Source organism: Suncus etruscus, chromosome 10 (assembly GCF_024139225.1).
Source record: "Suncus etruscus isolate mSunEtr1 chromosome 10, mSunEtr1.pri.cur, whole genome shotgun sequence".
NCBI classification, from domain to species: Eukaryota; Metazoa; Chordata; class Mammalia; order Eulipotyphla; family Soricidae; genus Suncus; species Suncus etruscus.
The window spans coordinates 95,211,350-95,238,630 of record NC_064857.1 but is presented as its reverse complement, the minus strand read 5'-3'; the positions used below and the strand labels follow the sequence as shown (position 1 = coordinate 95,238,630).

General features: G+C 43.2%; 1 protein-coding gene across 1 annotated transcript in view; it reads left to right on the top strand.

Moving 5' to 3' along the window:
- Nucleotides 1-1,759: 1,759 nt before the first annotated feature.
- The window catches only part of SPPL2A (signal peptide peptidase like 2A), a 77,932-nt gene continuing 52,410 nt past the window's right edge, over nt 1,760-27,281 (top strand). The window contains exons 1-2 of the mRNA XM_049781501.1: nt 1,760-1,856; nt 27,026-27,145. Of these exons, the coding sequence (XP_049637458.1) occupies nt 1,800-1,856; nt 27,026-27,145 (177 nt within the window). The 5' untranslated portion in view covers nt 1,760-1,799. The remainder of the gene's footprint in view (nt 1,857-27,025; nt 27,146-27,281) is intronic.

Sequence of the window (27,281 nt, the reverse complement as noted above, 5' to 3'; positions counted from 1 at the left end):
AGAACTTTTCAGCAGGCTCAGGGAGCAAATAGGAGATTCTCTTGGCAAAGGGGCTACTGGGGCTGAAAACAATAGTTAATGATTGTCATCTACTGCATCACAGCCAATGGACAAAAGGGGAGCCTGGCTTATCCTTGGCAGCTAGAAAGTGTGAAAATGGACAATTGGCAGAAGACCTGAGTTCTGACCTCACTGTGTCACTAAGGTTAGGACCGACATACTTAGCCATCAACATACAGATACTTATGCACTTGAATGTCCTATAACTAGTTGCCCTTTTTCATTAACACCCCCTTCCTCATTGGCTGCAGTAGTCATCTCAATAAATCATGCCATCTTTCCTCTTCAGAGTCCGATAAGTGACCAAACTCTGCTCCAAGTCTTTTTGACCCATCTCCTCCCTATTCTGCCATTGTCTTTGTTTACTCCTTCAGTCATTCTTTTGGTTGTTGGCATTCACTGTATCTGCCACCTGGGTACTTTCTAAAACACAAATTGTTGAACTGCTTTCATTATTTTTCAGTGGCTCTCCACACCAATGAAGCCTAAACTCCTGAGCAGAATGCCCCATGCTATTTGTAATCTGGCTTCTTCTCTCACCTTATCTTTCATCACTCACAACTTCAGCCAAACCCAAGTTTTGCAGTTCCTCCAATGTCACCTTTGGCTTTGACACAAATGGTACACTCTTCCTGGAAGTTTCATTACTCTGCCCTTTGCCTGGCTAAAATTAACTAGGTTGAGGGTAGAATTTTTTCCTGGCACTTGTTTCCAGCTCCTCTCCGAGGCTCCTGTAACATTTGGGAAAAACAAGAGTCACTACCCTGAATTATATGTGCTCACACATTTCTGTCCCTCACTAAAGTAAGTAACTTAACCTAACCTAAAGTGTGGAATGGCAGGCAATATGCAACTTCCCGTTTGGTAGTAAGAATGTACCCAACAAGTCTTAGTGGACCTACTTTATGCCAAGTGGTATAAATGTAATGGGTAGAGCAAAGAGCAAAGACACTTCCTGTTATCAAGTAGGGGGCAACATCTCAGTGAGAGTCTGAGAATAAAAGGCTAAATGTAGAGACTATAAATCATGTGATGGGGCAGTGACAGGGCTGATGATTGGGAATGGAAATAAATGTCTGGAATTTCTCTGGGTCAAGTGGCATTTCAGCTGACAAGTGAATGCGGATGAGCCAGGCTGTTTTGGGAGAGGGCATTCAGCAGGGCCAAGTCCCAGCACACAAGTTGCCAGATGCCAAGAAGGGCCCAGAGTTGAAAGTAAACACGGCAGTGAGGCTGGCACCAGAGCAAAAACGCAGAAGGGCAGTCATCTTGGCTTTCTCCTCAGGGACAGGAGGATCCATTTTTGTCCAAGGATCCCTCCCAGTCATGGGCTGCGGACATGCTAACGAGCTTGGGAGGCGACACTGGTGGCCTGGATCTGCTGGTCGCAGCATGAGTGAGTGGCGCCAAGATCTAATGCAACAAGGCTCAGAGCACATGAGGCCCAAAAAGCCTCGCGCGGAGGCGGCCGAGCCCCACGCCCCGCCCACAGCCCCGCCCACCGGAACAGTCGGGCGCGCGGCCCCAGGGTCCACGTGCCCGCCGCGGGGTTTCCGAGAGCGGCGCGCGCGGCCGGAAGAGGAAGTCGCAGGCAGCGGCGCGTTCCGGGCGACGACGACTCTTCAGTAAACCCCGTCGCCTACTGTGTCCCGCGGGGCCGTGGCACCAGCGCCGCCGCGAGTTCGCGAACTTTCCCCGCTCCGCCCCGCCGCGTCGCGCCACTGGGCGCTCACACTCCGATGGGACCGCAGCCCCGCGCCACCGTCGCGCTGCTCTGGGGCTTCCTGCTCCCGCTGGTAAGAGGCGCGCACTGGCGCGGCGGGCGGGCGGGCGGGCGGGCGGCGGGGCGGGGCTCGTTCCGCCTCCCACAATCCCCCTCGGCGCTCCCGGCAGCCTCTGCTCCCGCCGTGCCCCGCCTCCGGGCACTTCCGCCCTTCCCTGCTGCAGGCTCCCTCCTCCCGGGAAAGCTGGCTGCACGTGCTTCCGGGGCCTGGATCTGTCCTGGAAAAACGAAACTTTTTTTTCCTCCTCTAGTCTCTAGTTCTTTTTTTGTAAGCAGTTTTTCATTGACTCCTGAATTGGACAGTTAGCCTTTCATCTTAAGACTTAAATTCTTTGCCCAGGAAGAAGGGGAAAAATAATATACATATTATAATATATATGTAAATATGATATATGTAACATGTACATATACATATGTATATATGTAATATATGTGTATATGTGTGCATATGCATGTTCTCAAGATATTCAAGATATATGCATATTCTCAAGATATTCCAGGAAGGGGGGGAAATAATATATATAACACAAGTCCTTAAGGTGCTTAACAGTTCCTGGACTGTGCTTTATTGTAGTTATTATAAGTATTCACCAAACTATCTCTCCCTTTATCCTCCCCCTCTCCTGTTGTGTCCTTCCTCCCTGAAGGGTTCATTTGATTTCCTTTTGGGTTGGGGTTGGTAGGGTGGAGGGGGGGTGTAATAGTAAAACATTTAAAATACCACACCAAATTGTGGTGCTTCTAAATGGTTTTCAGTCCTCGGCCTAAAATAGAGTGGGGAGGTTAAGTAGTTCTTAAAGAAAATTGATCCCATTTAAAATTCACCTGTAGGGGTGTGCTCTTCTGCAGGTTGCAAGTCCTAGTGCTGGATTTACTTTTTGTTTTGGTTTCCTCAGGGAATTTCAAGGGTGAAACTTTTCTAGTGGTGCCATTGATACGAGTGTGTGAAGTTTCTGCTCTTTTGCTTTAGAATGGGTAGTGACTTGTGAGCTGTTTCTCTTCTTAAAGGCTTACTACCAGTGAATGTAGTCAAATAGGAAAATACCTTTCACTTTTTTTTTTTTTTTTTTTTGGTTTTTGGGCCACACCCAGCAGTGCTCAGGGGTCACTCCTGGCTGTCTGCTCAGAAACAGCTCTTGGCAGGCAGGGGGACCATACGGGACACCAGGATTCGAACCAACCACCTTTGGTCCTGGATCGGCCGCTTGCAAGGCAAACGCCACTGTGCTATCTCTCCGGGCCCTACTTTTCACATTTTTTAAATTTCTTTAAAGAAAATGCACTATATAGCTGACATAGTTGATCATAATACTTTTGTTTCCAAATAAGTGAAAGCAAAAATTACTGAAAAAAAAAAAGATGGAAGCAAAAGAAAAAGTACAGTAGCAAGCTCATTGAAATTTATTGTATCGGGGCCGGAGAGATAGCATGGAGGTAAGGCGTTTGCCTTTCATGCAGGAGGTCATCTGTTCGAATCCCGGCGCCCCATATGTTCCCCCGTGCCTGCCAGGAGCAATTTCTGAGCCTGGAGCCAGGAATAACCCCTGAGCACTGCCGGGTGTGACCCAAAAACCACAAAAAAAAAAAAAAAAAAAGAAGAAATTTATTGTATCACCACTGAAGTCATGACAGAGGTTTAGTAGGCTCTTGTTACTTGCTCAGTCTGTTAAATTTAGATATTTCTTTGATGATGACAGCATCAAACAAATGAAGTTGCCTACAAATTCAAAGCTACAATACTATGATTTTTAGGGGTATATACTCAGCTGCAGGGCATCCTGGAAGAAGGTCCTGTTTGAATATAGCAACAGCGTTTGTGGGAGTGGTTACAGCTGCCAGGATTTCCTGGAAGAAGGGAAATATTGGGAGGGTGCCCACATTCACTCGGAAAAAAGCCCTGGTGATATTAGCCTAACTTCTAGTGGACCTGATGTGTGGTCAAATCAGAATCCCCTCAGGGAATTGTAGAGGGACAGTGATGAGGCAGGCCATCGGCAAAATGGTGATGCTCGGTGAAGAAGGCAACATACGTGACTTTGGCAGGATGGGGCCATAGCCCACTCTCTCCTAAGATGGCCAATGTGGGCTGGTGTAGCCATATTCTTTCATGGCTCAGCTGATACCTCATTCGAGAAAAGTGTAAATCTATGGAGCTGGCCTGGTTTGAACATGGCGACTATTTATGACCTTTTGCATTTAAAAAATTTTTTTATTTTACATTTTACTTTGGGGGCAGACCCAGTGGTGCACAGGGCTTACTCTTGGCTCTGTTTCAGGATCACTCCTGGTGGGCTCAAAGAACCAATTGGGATATAGGGATTGAAGCCTTAAAATAGTCACAGTGCTTTGCTGTATTCCCCAGTTGCAAGGTAGCATTAGGAACGTGAAAGACTTCTCAAAAATTGCTTTGGGATGGAGGACTGGGAATACAATATATAATTCTGAGAATTTTTGAGAGAAATCACAACCCTATTCATCATGTGTGGTGTGCAATATAGTTAATTATAACACAAAGGAGAACAACTTGGTTTGTAAATACACAGAGAACTGTAACCTCGAACTAAAACTTGTCGAGTGTTTTTATAGTAATTTTCATTTGAACTTTTTAATTTTTCCAGTGTGGAGGATCAAACCCAGAGTCTAACACATGCTGGACTGGTGCTCTACCATGTAGCCACAACCTAACTTTATTTGAATCTCTGTAGCTAATTGTTAGAGAGTATTTATATATGTTACTTCCATTAATTATTATCATCACTTTGAATAATATAACAATATTTGCTCACAAACTCACTAAAATTCTCACAGAAAGTTCTGAACCCTCTTATTAGAGAAATGTAAGTATCATTTTCACAGAATTTCCAGGACTGCACAATTTTAAAGGTCACTCCTGGTCTAAATTCCAGCGAGTCTGGGCCTCCGGATATAACGCAAATTAGAGCACATGCCTTTCATGTGTGAGGAAGAGAAACAGAGCAGATTTGTACAAGGTCAGAGACTGAATACATTCAGTAGGCCCATTTTCAATTCCAGGCACCCCATGCCCTCCCTCCCTTAGGCCCAACATATGACCCTGATCTTTCCAAGTACCACTGAGTGTGGCCTAAACTTACTAACTACAAAAATTTTAGCTAGGCTGTCCCCACCCCTGTGTTCTAGATTTGATTCTTTTATTCCTGTGATATTTGATACTTTTAACACCAGAGGATTAATTTGGGGCTCTATATATCTCATTCCTGAGTTGTTGTGTGGTCTAACATTCTGTCATGCTATAATAAGTGTGCAGGTATTATGTGCCAGGCACTGTGCTGGTGATTGCATAAACTGACAATTCTTCTTAGGTGTACGGATTTTTGTTTCTTGTCTTGGAGAGAGAACACCCAGAGCTGTTTGAGGTACTGCATCTAACAGTGCCCAGTGCAGTATAGGTTGCCAGATATTAAATTTGGGCCTCCTGCTTGCTCTACATGTGTTCAGTCTAGTTGAACTGTTTCTCTCTGGCCTATACAGATCTTTTTCTTTTCTTTTTTTTGTTTTTGTTTTTGGGCCACACCCAGCTGGGCTCAGGGGTTACTCCTGGCTGTCTGCTCAGAAATAGCTCCTGGCAGGCACGGGGACCGTATGGGACGCTGGGATTCGAAACAACCACCTTAGGTCCTGGATCGGCTGCTTGCAAGGCAAACGCCGCTGTGCTATCTGTCCGGCCCCTCTTTTCTTTTTTTTTTTTTTCTTTTTGGTTTTTGGGTCACACCGGCAGCACTCATGGTTACTTCTGGCTCTTTGCTCAGAAATTGCTCCTGGCAGACTCAGGGGACCCTATGGTATGCTGGGATTTGAACCACCGTCCTTCTGCATGCTAGTCAAATGCCTTACCTCTATGCTATCTCTCCAGCCCCTATTCAGATCTTTTTCATTGCCAACTACTATTAATGATTTTTTTTCTGTTCTTAATTTTTCAGGAAGTTTATTTTTTCCTTGCTCCTCTCCATTTAATTTCCTGAAATTATCTTTTCATTTTTTTTCTGAGAGACACAAATCAAATATTCTTTTTCTTAGTAGAACTCGCTCTCTCCTTCCTCTGCTTATTTACTCAGTATCTTTAGTGTATTTACTGTCTGCTTATTTACTCAGTTACTTTAACCTAAAAATATTTTCCTTACCATCTCTCCTTGCACCCCTCTTTCCTAATTTTCCAACTCCAGGTGGCTAAGTTGATTTGAATTAATGATGTCTGTTTGATCATCTCATTTATCCTCCTGAAATTGGCATTGCTGGACCTTTTAAATCATATTCATTAAGAACAGTGCCAGCAACTTTGTCTAGACACAGCACCTGATCTCTGGAAATTACCACCTTATCCTTGTTGTAGAGGTAGAGGATTTAGTATTGGAAAAAGGCATCTGTAGCCTACTTTATGCTTGTCCCAGTTTCTGCCTTCCTTCCTTCCTTCCTTCCTTCCTTCCTTCCTTCCTTCCTTCCTTCCTTCCTTCCTTCCTTCCTTCCTTCCTTCCTTCCTTTCTTTTTCTTTCTTTCCTCTTCTTTTTCTTTCTCTTTCTTTTTTCTTTCTTTCTCTTTTTCCTTCCTTCCTTCCTTCCTTCCTTCCTTCCTTCCTTCCTTCCTTCCTTCCTTCCTTCCTTCCTTCCTTTTCTTTGTTTGTTTGGTTTTTTTTTTGTTTGTTTTTGGGCCACACCAGGTGGTGCTCAGGGGTTACTCCTGCTGTCTGCTCAGAAATAGCTCCTGGCAGGCACAGGGGACCATATGGGACACCGGGACTCAAACCAACCACTTTAGGTCCAGATCAGCTGCTTGCAAGGCAAACACTGCTGTGCTATCTCTCCGGGCCCTTCTTTTCTTTACTTTCTTTTCTTTGCTTTTCTTTCCTGGATGGGCCATACCTGGCATTTCTTAGGGGGTTACTCCTGGCTATATAAAAATATAAAATATATAAAATCCATGAGTTGGACCTTCAAATCAATCCCACTTTTTCTGTTTTAAACAAAACAAATTAAAAAGAAAAAGTTACAAAACTTTTTTTTTTTACTTTCCTCTTCTGGAAACCTCAGGCTGGAACCTCAGATTAGAACTCAAAGCATCAAAGTTTAAATTGTATATATTCTCAAAACAATCCGTCTTTTATATATCTTACATATATCACAACATTTTTTCCTAGACTTCTGAACATAAGCATTAGAACCTTTCTGCAGATATAGTTAATTTGAAAGTTCTTAAACATTCTTACTCCAGGGGCCAGAATGGTGGCTCAGCAGTAGGGCATTTGCCTTGCATGCAGCTGATGTAGGATGGACTGTGGTTTGATCCTGTGTCCCATATGGTCCCCCAAGACAGGAGCAATTTCTGAGCACATAGCCAGGAGTATCTCCTGAGTGTCATCTAGTGTGGCCCAAAAACAAAAACAAAAACAAACGAAGAAAAAAACATTCTTACACCAAGCACTATAATAGAACTTCTTTTTTTTTTTTTTGGTTTTTTTGGGTCACACCCGGTGACCAGGGTTACTCCTGGCTATGTGCTCAGAAGTCGCTCCTGGCTTGGGGGACCATATGGGACGCTGGGGAATCGAACCGCGGTCCATCCAACGCTAGGGCAAGCAAGGCAGGCACCTTACCTCTAGCGCCACCGCCCCGCCCCTATAATAGAACTTCTTTCCATAGACTTCTCTAGACAAAAATTACAAGAACATTTCTGCAGATATATGGGTTGCCAACCCCTGGTCTATATTATCCAAATTTCTTTTCCATTGACTTCTGTGGACACAGAGGTTAGAAGCTTTGCAGACATAATTTGAGAATAAGTTGCTACATATTAATACACAACAAAACGTCTTAGCAATTGAGAAATATTCACTAGGATAGCTGAGAACTTTTAAAACTCTTAACATTTACGTTATGTTAACTTTTTTTTTTGTTTGTTTGTTTTTGGGGCCACACCCGTTTGATGCTCAGGGGTTACTCCTGGCTAAGCACTCAGAAATCGTCCCTGGCTTGGGAGAACCATATGGGACACTGGGGGATCGAACCGCGGACCTTCCTTGGCTAGTGCTCTTACAAGGCAGACACCTTACCTTTATCGCCACCTCTCCGGCCCCAATGTTAACATTTATTAACTCTTATGCATTTCCCCAGAATTGTGCAAACTAATATTAAACCACTAAAGTTAGATATAAAATTTTCTGTTAGAACAAAACAGTAGCTACTAAGATTCATACAGATAAAACACATTTTAGGGGCCGGAGAGATAGCATGGAGGTAAGGCGTGTGCCTTTCATGCAGAAGGTCATCGGTTCGAATCCCGGCGTCCCATATGGTCCCCCGTGCCTGCCAGGAGCAATTTCTGAGCATGAAGCCAGGAGTAACCCCTGAGCACTGCCGGGTGTGACCCAAAAACCACAAAAAACAAACAAACAAACAAAAAAAAAACACACATTTTAACCAGCAATATAGTGACCTATACAAATAGGGCCAAGAGATTAATCAAGAGATTATTTTGGAGATAACCCAGGTGCAGGAGGTTCTCAAAGCTACTTCTCCTCAGTTGAGCTTAGATGGCGCTTGCTTTATCAATTTCCACCTTCTTCTGTGTTAGCCTGCTGAGGTCTTCTGGGATGGAAAGGCCTTCAGTTCCAGAGCTGGAATCTGGAGCCGGAGCGATAGCATAGCGGTAGGGCATTTGCCTTGTGCTTAGCTGCCCAGGATGAACCTGGGTTCTATATCTGGTATCCCATATGGTCCCCCCGAACCAGGAGCGATTTCTGAGCACATGGCCAGGAGTAACCCCTGAGCATCACCTGGTGTGGCCCAAAAACCAGAGCCGGAATCTGGGTGAGGGTACCCGCTCATCTGCCTGCTCCTGGTCCCCCTCCAGTGGAGCTTTCTCTTTGATTTCTACCCCATCATAAACTGCTTTAGATTAGGGGGCCGAGGTCCTTGCACAAAGCACCGTTGGTAGAAGAAAGGTCAGGGGCATCGGCCTTGGAGGCTGTTCACAATCTTCATCTTTCTCTGCTTCATTGCCTGCTTCTGTCCCACCTGAAGGGGCCTTTGCCGTGTTAAGACTGGTATCACATGCACCAATTTCTAGTGATGGGCTCTGCACTCTCAGACCAGTTCAAGAAGGCCGTGATTAGTCACCAGCGGGTCAAGGCACTCACCATCGTTGCAGTCTTCTTGGGTCCTGTGTCACTATTCAAGGTGTCAGTTGTAGAATAAATAAATAATGTTTAAAAAAAAATAAAGTCCACGAATTGGCTGAGGCTGCCCCAGGCACCATGTTTCTAACCCTTCAGGCTGATGGGTCTGATAAAGTAGTGTAGTAGGGGCAAAGAAATAATCACAGCAGTAAAAAAAGATATTCGTTGGAGTAAGCTTGCTTTATTCCTCATGACTTTTCTCTGCCAGAGTCTCTGACATGTTCTTTCTTTGCTGAGCTTTCCCAGCCCTATGCTGCCTAAGCCATGTGTTTTTCCTGCTGAATTCTGTCTCTCCAGCCCAAAGCCAGCATTTTCTTTTCTATCCAGAACAATACCCACCATGGTGGGGGGTGGACTTTTACATACCAAAAGAAGAGGTTAGGGAAACAGGAAGTTGGGGGAAGGGTTACAGGTCTTCATTTAGGAATTCTGTCTCACTGTGATATGGGATGCTGGGAATCAAACCTGGACACCTGCAAGGCAAGTACCTTATTGTCTGTACTATGATCCAACCCCTGTTCTTTCTCTTACCTTTTTTTTTTTGGCGGGGGTGGGGGGGCACACTGAACTGTGCCCATGGCTTACTCCTGGTTTTACACTTAGGGATTGCTACCGGAAGTGCTCGAGGCTCAAATGTAGTATGAGATATTGAACCTGGGTTGACTACATACAAGGCAAGCACCCTACCTACTGTATTATCATTCTGTTTGCTTATCCAATTTTCAGCAGTTTTCTCTCAATAGTTCAAATTCTATTTACTGTTTTTTTGTTTGTTTTGTTTTGGGGCCACACCTGGTGATGCTTAGGAGTTACTCCTGGCTATGTGCTCAGTAATTGCTCCTAACTTGGGGAACCATGTGGATGCCAGGGATCGAACTCAGGTCCATCTTGGGTCAGCCACTGCACTATTGCCACAGCCCCATATTTACTTTTTTGTTTTGTTTTTTTTTTTGGGTCATACCCGGCAGCACTCAGGGGTTACTCCTGGCTCTGCGCTTAGAAATTGCTCCTGGCAGGCTCGGGGGACCATGTGGGATGCCGGACTTCAAACCACAGTCCTTCTGTGTGCAAGGCAAATGCCCTACTTCTATGCTATGCTATCTCTCCAGCCCCTTTACTAATTTTTTTACCAATCAAATCAGTGATGTTGTTTCATACTGATTCAGGCATGCTTTTACACCATGCCTACAGCCAGGTTGCCTGGATCCCTTCACCATTATTTCAAGGTCAATTCATCAACTGGTCTGACTGTTTATATGCTTTTAAACTTATTGAACAAAAGAAAAAAATTTTTTTTTGTTTTTTGGCCACACCCGGTGGTGCTCAGGGGTTACTTCTGGCTATCTGCTCAGAAATAGCTCCTGGCAGGCACAGGAGACCATATGGGATGCCGGGATTCAAACCAACCACCTTAGGTCCTGAATCGGCTGCTTGTAAGGCAAACACCGCTGTGCTATCTCTCCGGCCCCCCTATTGAACATTTAAGTCTACAGTCCTTGACATAATTTCATTTTATGCTCCTCCTTTCCCAGTACTGCATCCCTAGCTATAACTGTCAAACTTTTATTATGATGTTATTTGAACCAATACTGCATGGTTTTATTTCAGAATTATGAAGGATCAGGAAGTTTTTTTAAAGGGCTGGAGCACATTCTACACATGTGGGTATCCTGTGTTCGCATCCCTGGTGCTGTATGATCATGTAAGCACCACCAGGAATAGTCCCCCCCAAAAGAAAGGAAAGAAAAAATCTAAAGAAAAGAATAAGATTTAGGACCCGGAGAGATAGCACAGCGGCATTTACCTTGCAAGCAGCTGATCCAGGACCAAAGGTGGTTGGTTCGAATCCCGGTGTCCCATATGGTCCCCCGTGCCTGCCAGGATCTATTTCTGAGCAGACAGCCAGGAGTAACCCCTGAGCACCCCCGGGTGTGGCCCAAAAACCAAAAAAAAAAAAAAAAAGAAAAGAAAAGAATGAGATTTATCTTGAATTTTTTTTTCTAAAATTCCTTCAAACTTGGGGCTGGCGTACAGTAGATAGGGCACTTGCTTTGCATGCAGTCAACCTAGATTTGATCCCTAACATCCCATATGGTCCCCTGTGCCCACCAGAAGTGGTTCCTGAGCACAGAGCCAGGAGTAAGCCCTGATAGATGTGGGCCCACCCCCCCCCAAAATTCAAATTTCTCAAAAAATCCTGAATTTCTTTTTTTTTGGGGGGGTTCACACCGGGCAGTGCTCAGGGGTTATTCCTGGCTCTGTGCTCAGAAATCACTCCTGGCAGGCTTGGGGGACCATATGGGATGCCTGGATTCGAACTACTGTCCTTCCACATGCAAGGCAAACACCTTACCTCCATGCTCTCTCTCCAACCCCAATCCTGAATTTCTTTTGTGTTTTTAAAATTGATTTAAAAGATTAATTGAAGTTTAAACATTGGTGTATATTACATAAGTTCCATGGTACAGTATAATTCAACTTCTATATACATGACCAAACATGATCACCACTAGAAGCCATTTTCATCTATCTCCTATAATCGATCATTTTTATCTGATTTGTCCACTACCCCAACCCACTATCCCTCTGATAACCAACAATCTGTCCTAAGAGTTTGTTGTGTTTACATATTTTGTTTTTGTTTGCTTTGGGACTATACCCAGTAGCACTCAGGATTTTTTCTTGGCTCTGCACTCAGAAATTACTCTGGGCAGACTGGAGGACCACATGGGGTGATAGGAATAGAACCAGTATCAGTCACATACAAGGCTGCATACAAGGCCCTACGCACTGTGCTATCACTTATGCCCTGTTTACTTTTTTTACTTTTTGATTTTGGGCCACACCTGGTAATGCTCAAGAGTTACTCCTGGCTCTGTACTGAAGAATCACTCCTGATTTTTTATATAGGACCATATAAGATATTAGAATCAAGCCCCATTTAGCTGTGTGCAAGGCAAATACCCTACCTGCAATATATTGCTTCAGCATGCTTAACATTGCTTTTTAATATTTCATACACAATTCTATGATATTTGCCTTCCTATCTGGCTCATTTTACTTAGAATAATAATCTCAACATCTACTCAGGATGTTGCAAAATGGCAAGGTTTCATTTTTTTTTTTTCTAATTGCTTAGGAGTCTATTGGGCATCTATAGTCATACAGTGCTCAGTGTGTTGGTCAGTAGAGGCTGAAGAGATACTACAATGAGTAAGGTGCTGACTTTGCAGACTTTGCATCTGGTTGACTTGGGTTCAATCTCTGGCACCCAAGATGCCCCCCCCCCAAGCCCAGGAGTGAACCCTAAGAGCCAGGAATAAGACCTGTGCACCATTGGATGTGGCAAAAAACAAAACAAACAAAAATCCATGTTGGTCAGTGATGGACCACAGCTAGAGCAATGCTCCCAGTAAGGTGGACCAGCTTGTCTAGCCACATGTAGACTCTGCCCACTTATTCATAGAATCACACTGACATTTGTACACTGGTAAAAATGCCTAATGACCCATTTATCAAAATGTATCCTTCAGAATGGCTCCTGTCATTAAGAGATGTGTGATTGTAACTACCACATCACCCATCCACCTGGTATTTCTTTATATTGATTCTGTATCTCAATTTCACTGAGCATATAGGAGTGCATAGACCTTTTCAAATTAGTGCTTTAGTATTCTTTAGATAGAAATGGAATAGATGATTTATGAGGGAGTTCTTGGTAATTTTTTTTGGTTTATTGGGAGATCATACTTCACAAGGCTTGGGGATCACTCCTAGAAGTGCTTGTGGGAGACCCTATATGGTGACCATATGTGGTGTCAAGGAATGAACTAGGGTCTAGGGTCAGCTGCATGCAAAGCAAGTGCCTAAATAACTGTACTATCTCTCTCTGTCTCTCTCTTTGTCTCTCTGTCTCTCTCTTTGTCTCTCTGTCTCTCTCTCTCTCTCTCATATCCCTCTTCTCTCCTCTAAACTGTAAAATCAGTCCCATGAATTGTGAGGTCATCCCACACACCATATTTCTACCCCCAGGCAGACGGGTCTGATGAAAGTAGGGTCTCTGCAAAGGATTAATAAACCAAGCCAGTCAGGAGAATCATGGAGTCAGTGCTTCTCCCTCCCTCCAGGCCAAACTACTCTTTTTTTTTTTTTATTAAACCAATACCAATTCACCAGGAGGGGAAGATCAAGCGGTCCAGGCGGGCTTTTACATATCAAAGGACTAGGTGAAAAGGAAAGAGGAAATTGTTTTGGGTTAATAGCTGGGTGTCATCTTACACTAAACTCTAGTGACTTTACCAATTTGGATTCTCACCAACTGTTTCTGACGGCTCCTTTGCTACTACATCCTCTCCAGTACATGTCACTTCTTTTTTGTTTGTTTGCTTTTGTTTTGGGGCCACTCCAGCTGCTGCTTAGGGGACCATATTGGATGCTAGGAATAGAACTCAGTGAACTCCCTAGAAGCCTTCCCTGCTATAAGTTTATTTAAACCCCAAACTTCTTGTCTTTGGATAATAGCTATTCTGACCTACTTGAAGGAGCTCTCATGGAGATTTTTATGTGCCATTCCCTAGTACTTTTTTATGTTAGCATCTTTTCATGTGCCTGTTGGCCATCTTTACTTTGTTTTTGCAGGAATATTTATTCAGATCCTCTGCCCATTTTTTTTTTTAACTAGGTTGTATTCTCCCTTGACCCCAGGCATCGAACCCAGAAACTCACATATGGGATGCAATTGATCTAGGGTCACTGGATGTTTTTTGTCACTATTGCTGCATCTGAGCTTCATTATATATTTTGGATATTAATCCCTCATTTATTTGATTTCCAGGTATCTTTTCCCATTCAGTAGGTTCCCTTTTCATCTTGAAAATGGTTAGTTTGGGGCCGGGAAGGTGGCGTTAGAGGTAAGGTGTCTGCCTTACAAGCGCTAGCCAAGGAACGACCGCGGTTCGATCCCCCGGCGTCCCATATGGTCCCCCCAAACCAGGGGCAATTTCTGAGCACATAGCCAGGAGTAACCCCTGAGCATCAAACGGGTGTGGCCCAAAAAAAAAAAAAAAAAAAAGAAAAAGAAAATGGTTAGTTTGGGCCCGGAGAGATAGCACAGCGGTGTTTGCCTTGCAAAAAGCCGATCCAGAACCAAAGGTGGTTGGTTCGAATCCCGGTGTCCCATATGGTCCCCCGTGCCTGCCAGGAGCAATTTCTGAGCCTGGAGCCAGGAATAACCCCTGAGCACTGCCAGGTGTGACCCAAAAACCACAAAAAAAAAACAAAACAAAAAAAAAAAAAAACAAAATTCTCAAACGTCATTATTAACAGTTTCAATTACTTCTTCTGAACATGAATAGAATATTGAGTGAAGATCATGAACAGTTCTTCTGAACATGGCATCTTTTGCCTATTCCTTGCTGCCAGAGACTTGACAGCACTTCTTCTCACAAATCTGAATCACATTTGGCTTTAGAGAGGAAGCAGTTGAGACCCTCAGTATGGCTTGAAGATGATCATCATTAAGTCTAGACCTGTACTTTGACTTATTGAAGTTCAATGTGGAGAATAACTTTTCACACACATATGTGCTCCCAAAAAGGCACATGGTGTGCTTGAACATTCGGGAAAGCTCGGGGAAGCTGAGGGGCAAGTCTCTCAAAAAATTGCCCATGCATGTCTACTTTTCCACTAATCTCCATGAACTTGGCTTTGAGATCAGAGTTGCATTGCAGGTCAGTGAGCTCTATTTGAAGCACAGGGGGCATCTTGCACATCAAAGGAAAAGGGGTCCACAAAAATTTGGAAAGTGGCTCTGTGCTTTTGGAAGTCTGTAAATCTGTGATCAAATTCCTTCTCTAGCTTAAAAATAGCATCAACATATTTCTCACCACTGAATGGTATGCCTGCATCCACAAGTTCCTTGCATGCTGGGAAATGGCAAAGTTTTGTCTGAGAGAGCTGGGATTTCCATAACACAAGTTTTGTGGAGAATGCTCTCACGTTGTCATAGGCAGCACTGATAAGCTGCCCCGGGCCTTGTAACATCTTGTTTAGTACATTCAGCTTATGTGTGATGTCAACAAGAAAAGCTAAGTCCATGAGCCATTTGTGCTCACTCAACTCAGAAACAGCATTCCCATCCTTCTCCATGAAGGCTTTCACTTTTCAGGACATTTCCCCTGCTGAGCCAACGTACCTCGGTGAAATAGAGCACATCTTCATATTCTGACTCCATTTCCTCTAAAAAAGCATGGAACCTCCTGTGCTTTAAGCCCCTGGATCTGATTTGGTTGATGAATTTCACAACAACAGACATCACATTGTCACATGGCAGGCATTTACTGCAAAGGGCCTGCTGATGGATAATGCAGTGAAGAGCAATGGCCTTCTCTACACCCTCCTCTTCAAGGTTTTTTTGAACAAGTGCCACCAGTCCATTTTTCCTCCCTGTCATCGATGGCACTCCATCGGTTATTCCAACAAACCTCTTCCATGGCAAACCTGCATTCTCAATGGCATCACACAGATGCCGAAATATCTCATTAGCGGTGGTCTGGCAATGCATTGGAATTATTGTGAGCAGCTCCTCTGTCAATTCAAAATTGCAATCAACACCACGGACATAATTGTGAGCTGCGCAGTGTCTGTTATATCTGTGCCCTCATCAAGAGCAACTGAGTATGCATCAAAACATTTGGCTTTCTCACACAATTGATGATAAATGTCACTTGACATGTCAGAAATGCGCTCTGCCACAATGTTGGAAGAAAGGCTGATTTTGCTAAACTGACCTTTTCTGGACAGATAATACTGGCAGCCTGTAACATGCATTTTTTTTTTTGGGCCACACCCGGCAGTGCTCAGGGGTTACTCCTGGCTGTCTACTCAGAAATAGCTCCTGGCAGGCACGGGGGACCATATGGGACACCGGGATTCGAACCAACCACCTTAGGTCCTGGATCGGCTGCTTGCAAGGCAAACACCGCTGTGCTATCTCTCCGGGCCCGCATTTTTTTTTTTTTTTTATAACAAACTCTCCTTCTGTGAATGGTTTCCCTGCCTTAGCAATCATCTCACTAACCATGTAACTAGTTTCGACTGATGTAACATTCTCTTTAGTTGCTTTCTTGAAGAAATCTTGTTGCTTCATTAGACATGCTTTAAGACTGGCAACCCGCTTGGCTCTCTCATTTCCTTGATATTTGCACATTCCTCAGCATGTTTAGTTGAATAATGGCGTTCCAAGTTGTATTCCTTGTGCACTGCAACTTTCTCTGAGCAAATAAGACATGTGGGGATGCCCCTGTGCTCAACAAAGAAATACTGCGTCTCCCACTTTTCCTGAAAATGTCTGTGCTCGTCATCAATCTTTCTCTTCACTGCAGGCTTTGATGAAGTCATGATGAAGGTATGACAAAATCTAATTCTGTAATAAACTTCTCTCCCTGGGGCCGGGAAGGTGGCGCTAGAGGTAAGGTGTCTGCCTTACAAGCGCCAGCCAAGGAACGGACCGCGGTTCGATCCCCCGGCGTCCCATATGGTCCCCCCAAGCCAGGGGCAATTTCTGAGCACATAGCCAGGAGTAACCCCTGAGCGTCAAACGGGTGTGGCCCAAAAACCAAAAAAAAAAAAAAAAACACTTCTCTCCCTTCTCTCCCTTAGGCTTCCGATAATGCAAGGGACAACGGGCAGGAGCAGCAGAAATGATGTCTGCACTAGGCACAAAGTATTCGCGATTATTCGCTTACTGAATATTCACAATAAAAAATCTCATTAGTAAGAAAAAAAATTGCAAAAAATCACATTAAACATTTCCATACCCCGAACGGAACTGCTCGGGGTATGCGAATGTTTAATGTGATTTTTTTCTTACTAATGTGATTTTTATTGCTATTATTCAGTAAGCGAATAATCGTGAATACTGCAATATTTGAAGGCTAGCCACGAGCCACAAAATGTTGTACGGAGGGCCGCAAACGGCCTGTGGGCCGCGAGTTTGAGACCGCTGCCCTAAATTGAATATTTAACTGAAGCTGTTTTTTGTTGTGGGAGGGTTTGGACAGGATACCATGTGATGTCAGGGATCGAATTTGGAATATGTAGTATGTGTTCATCCTGTTGAGGAGCTCTCTGCCCACTGTGAAGCGATTTCTAAGCCAAGTGTTGATGGAACAAACGGTATAGTGCCTTCTGACTGCGTCTAGTGTAATGCAAAGGGAGAGAATTAACTGAAAGGGGGAGAAAAGGAACCAGAATGTAAAGATCTGTAAAATGTGTCCATATTGCAAAAAGAACAAGGAAACCTGAGAAGAACACAAGAAAGAACAATTGTTTGGTAAAAGTTTATGGGATTGGCAAAGCAGAGTTACTGCCAGTTTGAACTACAGGAGACAAAATGAGAAAGGCCTTTGGACTTGGATCTGACAGGCTGGGATAGCAAAACTATTTTGATGCAAATTTCTTGAAAGGGAGAAATGACCCCAAGGAGTGGTATTCTCTTCTGTTCCAATAAATCACACTCTCTCTGTCTGGGCATCATCTCAAAACCATGTGTGACTCTAACCCCAAATGGGTTAGACCATGGAATAGCAGGTTATTCTCTCACCTTAAAATCTAATGGAATTAGGGGGCTGGAGAGATAGCATGGAGGTAAGGCATTTGCCTTGCATGCAGAAGGCCGGCATCCTATATGGTCCCCTGAGCCTGCCAGGAGCAATTTCTGAGCATAGAGCCAGGAGCAACCCCTGAGTGCTGCCTGGTGTGACTAAAAAAAAAAAAAAAAAAAAAAAAAAAAAAAAAAACTAAAAGATCTATTGGAATTTGTCTTGATAAATCTTGGACTTCATTGCTTCATGCCACCCCATTCTTCCTCTAATTTCTCCTCTTTAGAACAGGAGTCTATCCAACCTTTGTATTTCAGAAGTACATCATTTACTTGCCTGCCTTCACAGAGAGGAATTCTCCTGCAAGATTATTACGGGGCTCACCCATAGTTAATTTAGAATATATCTAGATGATTTTGGATAATAGAGTTGGTGAGTCTTTGAGGGGAGGACCAGGGATATGGTTCAAAGGACTGAAGACAAGCTTTGCATGTGGAGGTCCTGAGTTCAATCTCTGGCATTGTATGGAAAACCACCATGTGAGTGCACCTCCCACCCATCTCCCCAAAAAAGACTGATGGTAGTTGAGATGGAATGAATGTTTGTGGTATATGAGAAAGAAATGAATTTTGTAGGGGCAGGAACAGAGTGCTGTAGATTGAATTGTAATACCCCCCCTTCTTTTTTTGAGCACTATCTCTTATGTGTTGATATTTATAGATTGTAATTATCTCCTAATTGGAGATAAAACAGCTTAGGTAATTAATGAAGGCAAGGTCCTCATGATTGGTTTGAGGTCTCACTCCCTTTCCCTGGCCATGATGGCACAGAGAATATAGGAGTACTCTCAGCAGGAGCCAACCTTGCTGGTACCTTGACCTAGCTTCTAAATGTGAAACAATAAATTTTGTTTATTTAGGCTTGGTCTGTGGCAGCCTGAGCTAAGAACATATACTTGTGAATGATCAGGAAGGTTTTTGACTTCATGTAGATACAGGTCTATATCTTCCTTTCCTAGCCAAGGCTTCTTTCACCCTTTCTTTTTTTTTTTTTTTTTTTTTTTTTTTTTTTTTTGTGGTTTTTGGGTCACACCCGGCAGTGCTCAGGGGTTATTCCTGGCTCCAGGCTCAGAAATTGCTCCTGGCAGGCACGGGAGGACCATATATGGGACGCCGGGATTCGAACCGATGACCTCCTGCATGAGAGGCAAACGCCTTACCTCCATGCTATCTCTCCGGCCCCTTCTTTCACCCTTTCACCTCTTTTACTGTCATTGGTTTAAAACTGTTATCTCTGGGGGCTGGAGCCATAGCACAGAGGTAAGGTGTTTGCCTTGCATGAGGCTAACACAGGACAGACCCGGGTTTGAATCCTAGCATCCCATTATGGTCCCATGAGCCTGCCTGGAGCAACTTCTGAGCACAGAGCCAGGAGTAGTAACTCCTGAGCGCCGCAGGGTGTGACCCCCCCCCAAAAAAAAAAAAACAGTTACCTCTGCAAAGAGAAAGTGGTTTGCAGTCTGTGTATGGTGTGTGTGTGTGTGTGTGTGTGTGTGTGTGTGTGTGTGTGTGTGTGTGTGTGTGTGTGTACACATCCTATGTTGCTGTGAAGCAAGGGTAATAGGACACTATGGCATTAACCGTGCTGTGATTTCATTGTATTATGTTACTACTTTTCAAACATAGACTTCTCCTTCTACCTCCCACCCCACTGGGGCTCAAATCTAGGGTTTTAAATAGGCAAGTTATATGCTTTGAAACATAACCGCATGACTATTTTTTTTTTTTTTGGCTGGTCCTGGGTCATGACTCAGTGTAAAGTTCCTGCCCTGCATGTGAGTGGCTGAGTTAGATCGCCACATAGCCAAGTGCTATTCTAGCAGTGTCAGGTGTGATGCTCATTGCCCTAACAAGTGAGAACCTTGGCGCACGGTAACCAAGCATATAACCCCAGGAGACACCATCACCACTACCATGACACAAATTACTAGTTCTCATTATAAATAAATTATGTTGATTAACACAATTTTTCCTTAATACCCCAAATCTCAACCTACATACTTGGTAACTAAAATTAGAGGCATAGCTTTATTTGTATTTATGTTTTGTGAAGAATCCATGTTAATTGGAGTGAAAGTTGCATTCACACTTTGCCTTTTCCAAGTGAAGAGCAAAATTCATCTAGTAGATAACAATAGAAATGACAGGAACTAGGCTTGATTGACAGACTATGGAATGTAGGTGGGGAGGCTGGGATCCAGTAATGCATGTGAATTATGTTTTAAAGGAACACAGTGGATTAAGAATCTCTGCCAAGACACAACAGTGTCAGTACATTGTAGTGACTCTCATCTCTTTAGAAATTTCCAAGGAGGGCCTTATTAATTTTTCTAAGGCTGACAAGTTTCATAGCTCGTCATGTTGAAGTCTGTAGCCTTTGTAGATAAACCTCAGAACACTTCATGGGTACTTACTAGAAGTAGTTATATCCCCATCTAGGTTACATCTGCTGGATTAGAATCTGCATTTTAGCATGAACTTAATCAAATTACACAAAGCACAGATCTATATTAAATAGTTAAGTTACTTCTGGGCTGAAGTGATAGCACAGCAAGTAGGGCATTTACCTTGCACTCAGCCGACCTGGGTTCTATCCCCGCCATCCTATCCCCTGCCAGGAGCAATTCCTGAGCTCAGAGCCTGGAGTAAGCCCTGAGTGCTGCCTGGTGTACCCACCACCACCACCACCAAAAAATAAGAAAAATTACTTCTCAGGCTATAGAACCATAGCACAGCTGGGATGATGCTTGTCTAGCATATGACTGTCCCAAGTTCTACTCCTGCCACCATAAATGATCGTCTGAACCCCACCAAGTGTGATCCTTGAGTACGGAACCAGGAGTACCAGTGTATGGGGGCAAAACAATACAAGAAAAATAAATTACTCCTCAGGTTACTGAGTATAGTCACCAGGAAAGTAATCTATTGGAACTTTATATGAAAATTTAGTAAAGACCCAGGTGAAGGTTAACGATGTCTTGTTCATCATATCATCTTAATGGCGTAAAAATGGGCCAAGATACAGAGTTCAGGTAGAAGGATGGCATGGGTATTTGGTGGGGTATCATATTGTTAGGTACATTTTATCTAAAGAATTGTTGTTTTCATAAAGAATAAATGTTTGGGGGCGGAAAGGTGGCGCTAGAGGTAAGGTGTCTGCCTTGCAAGCGCTAGCCAAGGAAGGACCGCGGTTCGATTCCCTGGTGTCCCATATGGTCCCCCCAAGCCAGGGGCAATTTCTGAACACTTTAGCCAGGAGTAACCCCTGAGCATCAAACGGGTGTGGCTCGAAAAAAAAAAAGAATAAATGTTTATATTGATTAGAATTATGTGTTTTGTTATATACTTATGTGAATAATTATTGGCACCATTAAATAATAATGTCCGTGTTAAAAGGCGCCTTATGAAAGAGAAAGTAAGATAGAAAACAAATAAGCTAGATCTGTGAATCAAGGTCATAGCAGAGCTTGCAGGCTATGCTATTAGCTCATTTAGGAGTAAGAACAGACCTGTTCCCAGTGGGTAAAATGGGGTTGGTGAGTCAGCATCAGAAGACTGTTGGGCCACAGGCCAGGACTTGAGTTGCTTGTAGTTGGAAGTACTAAGAGCTTAGAGCTTAAAGCATGAATGTAGCCTCAAGAGACAGGTATGCAAATGTCAGTGCAAGATTGACTCTTTGCAGCTATTCTGATGAAATAAAGCTTCTCAGACTGGCCCTGCGTTTAAAGTATGATTGGTTTGGGAAAGTGGGGAAATAATTAGTACGCCTCCAAGATTAAGAGTATAGTAGGGGCCAGAGAGATAGCATAGCAGGTAAGGTGCTTGCCTTGCACATGGCCCACCAAAATTCTGCCACATTAATAATCTGAAATATTAAGATATACTTAAATGTAAATGTTCTTTGGTTAAAAAGAAGCTGTTGGGGCCGGAGAGAGTAACCCCTGAGCGCTGCCGGGTGTGACCCAAAAACCCAAAAAAAAAAAAAAGCTGTTACGAAGTATAATTAAAGTCATGTGCTCTAAAAAAAAAAAAAAGTCATGTGCTCTGGATAAGATAAATTGAGAAAGTACCCCATTAAATTCTATGAGGTAAATTGGGAAGAAAAAAAAGGAAATTAATACTTCATACTGTAGGCTATTAAACTTGTTCTTTTACATAAGATACAGAATATAAAGGCACTAGTAAGTTTGATAATTGTTGGCCCTAAAAGACCATTAATTATTATTTTTGTTTTGTTTTGTTTTGTTTTGTTTTGTTTTGTTTTTTGGCCACACCCGGCGTTGCTCAGGGGTTACTCCTGGCAGGCACGGGGGACCATATGGGACACCGGGATTCGAACCAACCACCTTTGGTCCTGGATCGGCTGCTTGCAAGGCAAACACTGCTGTGCTATCTCTCCGGGCCCAAGACCATTAATTATTGATTCTAAGATCAATGACAGATCCATTTTAATAGGAAAGGAATTCTATTAATTTCTAGAGTCCTGCAGTTGGGAATATTTGGAAAAGACTGTGAGTTTGAAATATTTCGCACGTTGGAAGAATTAATTTGGAATTACATGAATTTACTGGTAGGAGACCCAGGCCAGTTTTATAGAAGAGAGGAAGTAATTGATCTACAGATTCACTGAACTTGTTTTGAATATTGGAGGTTGAGGCTAGAAAGATAGTAGAAGAGTTAAGGTGCTTGCCTTTCATGCAATTAACTCTGGTTGGATCTCCTGTACCATTTGGTCCCTTGGGCTCAGAGCTGGTAGTGCTTCCCAGCAGTGCAGACATTTTCTTCTCCATGTGTCTCCATAAAATTAAAATAAAAAACTGGAGGTTGGTGGCAGGCACTAATTGGTACTTGGAGATCTAGCTGCAGAGTTGAAAGACTGCTAGTGTGGGTTTTGGAAAACTCTTCTCTGGCCACTTGAGACCACATCCTTTTGATATTTTGGTCTATTTGAAATGTCAAATAAAGAAAGTATGTACAAGGTTTGACTAAAAGGCCAGCCACCATGGATTGATGACAATGTAAATGCAAATATTCTGAAGCATGTCTTTTTTTTGTTTGTTTGTTTTTGTTTTTGTTTTTGGGCCACACACGGTGACGCTCAGGGGTTACTCCTGGCTATGCGCTCAGAAGTCGCTCCTGGCTTGGGGGACCATATGGGACGCCGGGGGATCGAACCGCGGTCCGTCCGAGGCTAGCGCGCAGGCAAGGCAGGCACCTTACCTTTAGCGCCACCGCCCGGCCCCTGAAGCATGTCTTTAACTTGAATGATGAAAAAGGATGGTATTCTGGGCCAGGGATGTTACTTGACACTAGTGTTCATGCTTATGTGTGAGAAGCCCTGAGTCATACATATTTCCCTTTTCACTTTAGCAATGTGTCAGTTTTGTCATTTGATATAAGGAACACCAGCATCATAGTAGACTCCGAATCTCACCTAATTTGGTCTGTAGAGTGTTTGATTCTAGTCTCATTTCTCTAGGCTGCTGTCTCAGTCAGGGGCCATCTAGCCTCTTGAACTCAGGAAATTTTAAGAGGATCTCAGGTGAAAATCGCATAAATGAGTGGGGTGGGGTGAGGAGAATAGCAGGAGAGTAGGAGGCAAACCAGGAGGACAGGGTACGGCAGGGAAGGTCAGAAAGAGGCCACATTGTTGAAAACAAGCTGAGAAACTGCCCCATGCTTCCCAATACAATTCACCCACAGTTATGTGGCCTCTCCACCTCAGTTCTCTTACAGAGTCCTTCTTATTCAAGGTTGATCAGAGATAAACAGTGCCAGTATTGCCCGTGTGTTCATACACCACCCAGGATAACTAAATACAATTTCTGCTTTTAATGTGATCACTAACCGATGTACATGCATAATAAGTCTTGAGAAGTCTGGCTCCTCTAGCAGTGATTCCACATTTTAACTGGTCTCTGAACTTCCAGAAGGGCTTATTAAAAAGTAAATAATCAAGTGCTTTCTCATTCAGTAGGTTTGGAATTGGACCCAAGAATTTGCACTTTTTAACACCTTAAGAACTATTAACGCTTTTATTAGGGTCTCTGACTTTGATCACATTCTGTTTGTGGTTAACTAAGGTTTGTTTTTATCTTCCCAATAAAACTATTATTTCTTTTTGGGAGAGGCACACCTGACTGAGTTCAGGGGTTACTTTTGGCACTGTGCTCAGAAATTACTCCTGGCAAGCTCAGGGGGCCATAATGGGATGCCAAAGATTGAATCCAATTCAGCTGCATGCAAGGCAAATGCCCTACCTGCTGTGCTATCACTCAGGCCTCAAGACATTTCTTATTTATGTTTCTTTATTGAGGTATAATTCATATACACTATGGAGTTCAACTATTTAAAGTGTACAATGGGACCTAAGAGAGAGCTCAACAGGCATTGCATGCAGAAGATCTAGGTTTGGACCCTGGGGTCACGTGTTCCCTTGCACCACCAGAAATGACCTCCAAGCATTACCAGATGTGATTCTAATCAAACAAATAGAAAAAAGCATACAGAGTTGGGGCTGGAGAGAGAGTGCAGCAGATAGAGTGGTTGGCTTGCTTATGGCCAGCCAGCATCCTATATAGTACCTCATGCCCTACTTGAATGCAGAGCCAGGAGTAACCCTTGAGCATCACCACGCACGGCTTGAAACCAATAGAAAAGTATACAGTGTAGGGGGCCGGAGAGATAGCATGGAGGTAAGGCATTTGCCTTTCATCCAGAAGGATGGTGGTTTGAATCCCGGCATCCCATATGGTTCCCTGTGCCTTCCAGGGGCGATTTCTGAGCCTAGAGCCAGGAGCAACCCCTGAGCACTATCTGGTATAACCCAAAAACAAAAACGAAAAGTATAGAGTGTTTTTTTGGGGGTGCCACACCCAGCGTCGCTCAGGGGTTACTCCTGCCTGTCTGCTCAGAAATCGCTCCTGGCAGGCACGGGGGACCACATGGGATGCCGGGATTCAAACCATCTTTGGTCCTGGGTTGGCTGCTAGCAAGGCAAATGCCCTATCACTGTGTTATCTCTCTGGCCCCTACAGTGTTTTTTATAGTCAGGATTATATGTAGCTATTAACATGCTCAGTTTTAAACTTTTTTTTTTTTGGTTTTTGGGTCACACCTGGCAGTGCTCAGGGGTTACTCCTGGCTCCACGCTCAGAAATTGCTCCTGGCAGGCACAGGGAACCATATGTGATGCCAGGATTTGAACCAATGACCTTCTGCATGAAAGGCAAATGCCTTACCTCCATGCTATCTCTCTGGTCCCACACTTTTATTTTCTTAAAGAGAAACCTAATTATAGTAATATAGAGAAGTTTTAGAGCAACAAAGATATTCCTTCTGTGTAATGCTGTGATAGTGGAAACATAAATACATCAAAACCCATAGAATGTACAAACAAGAGGGGGCCAGAGAGATAGCATGGAGGTAAGGTGTTTGCCTTCCATGCAGAAGGTCATTGGTTTGAATCCCGGCATCCCATATGGTTCCCTGAGCCTGCCAGGAGCGATTTCTGAGTGTAGAGCCAGGAGCAACCCCTGAGCCTGCTGGGTATGACCCAAAAAACCAAACAAACAAACAAAAAAGAATGTACAAACAAGAGTGAACATTCATGGCCAGAGTGGTGGCGCAAGCAGTAAGGCTTCTGCCTTGCCCGTCCTAGCCTAGGACGGACCGTGGTTCAATCTCCCGGTATCCCATATGGTCCCCCAAGCCAGGAGTGATTTCAGAGCACATAGCCAGGAGTAACCCCTGAAGTGTCACCAGGTGTGACCCAATAAACAATAAATAAATAAATAAACAAATAAATAAATAAATAAAATAAAAGTGAACATTCAATAGTGTGAAACATCAGGCTGAAGAGATACCTTCAGTGGGCTGAGCTCATGTTTTACATGTGGGAGGCCTGGATTTTATCCCTGGTGTGGTATTTTCCCTTGAGCACCACTAGACGCAATCCCACAATCACAGAGCAGGTGTAGCCCTAAAGTGCTGCTGTGTGTGCCCCCAACCTGAATAAAAACAAAAGCAAATGATAAACGTTAACTATTGACTTTGAGTGATTCTGATGTACCAGTTAGATTTATGGATTAGAACATGTGGGGCAGAATGTATAGGTATGTGGTAAGGGGATATATGAGAGTGTTTCTAAACTTTCTGCTTAGTTTGTCTATGATCATTAAACTGACCTAAAAAGATATATAAAGCATTAAAAGAAAAGAAGAGTAAGAAGAAAAAAAAATCTCTTGAATTCATAGCCCAGGCAATCACTAATGATATAACCATGTATTTCTTCTGTATCATAGAAGTACTTGGCAAAGTGAAAAATGCATTAATAGTAGTAATTATTGCTGTAGAGTTAGCATATGCAAACAGTTACATCATCTAACTTATTTTTTCTGATAACTTTGAATCATTGTATATGACCCAACACCCCAATAGATGAGTAAATGAGCAGTCTATATTGGCTATAATAGCCAGTTGCAAAATCTCAAAAATTTGAGAGTTCCAGATTTTCTGGTTTCCAACTATTTCCCACTTAGGAATAATATTGTATGTGCTTTTATTTTCAACATCAGTAACTTTAAAATATAGGACATAAGACCAGTTGAAGGACTTCAAGGGCATCTTTTATAGGTCATAAGTAATAAAATTCTTAACAGATTAGGAAGAAAAGTTTCAAATTGTGAAGGGAACATTGAATTTATTACATCATAGTAAGAATCCTGTCTGGCACATGGTCCTTAGAACAAGAGCTATATTTGGTTTTTGGTTTTGGGTTTTTGGGTCACACCCAGTGATGCTCAGGAGTTACTCCTGGTTCTGCACTCAGAAATCACTCCTGGCATGGGGGACAATATGGGATGCCAGGGATCGAACCATGGTCTGTCCTGGGTCAGCCATGTGCAAGGCAAATGTTCACCTCTGCTCTATTGCTCTGGGCCCAGAACAAGAGCTATATTTGTATTCCACAAGAAAATGAGTTATCTTCCTTGATGTATATATATTATGGAAAAATGTATATTCACATAAACTACATGAAATAAGTTCATAGAAACATTGTTCCTTTCATAGACATGTACTCAAGCCTGTTTAGTTTTACTAAAATCCTTAGTTATTGGCAAATTAAGTTATTTTCAGTGTTGGGGTCAAAGAGATAACTCAAAGGATATATGGCTGGCACAAGTCCACCATGGGCTTGATATTAGAACCATATAGTTTTCCAAGCCTCACTGCCAGGAGTGAGGCTGCCAAGCAACCCCCTAAAACAAAACAAATCCAAGTATTGCCAGTATGAAAATTACTGTTCATATTCCAGATAGCTGCTCAGGAAGCAATCTTGCACGCGTCTGGAAATGGTAATTCCTCGCAGTCTAAGGACTACTGCATGCTCTATTACCCTGAGCTGACAACTCTGCCAAGCTCCCTGGAAAATGCAGTAAGTGCCTCTTTCACTGTGCTTGATGATGTAAATACTAGACCATGAGAATGGGTGATACTTCTGTTTTTGTGTGAATTGGAAAATGATATTAATATGTACAATTTTAATGGTTTTGCTTAAGAACTTTTCTCTC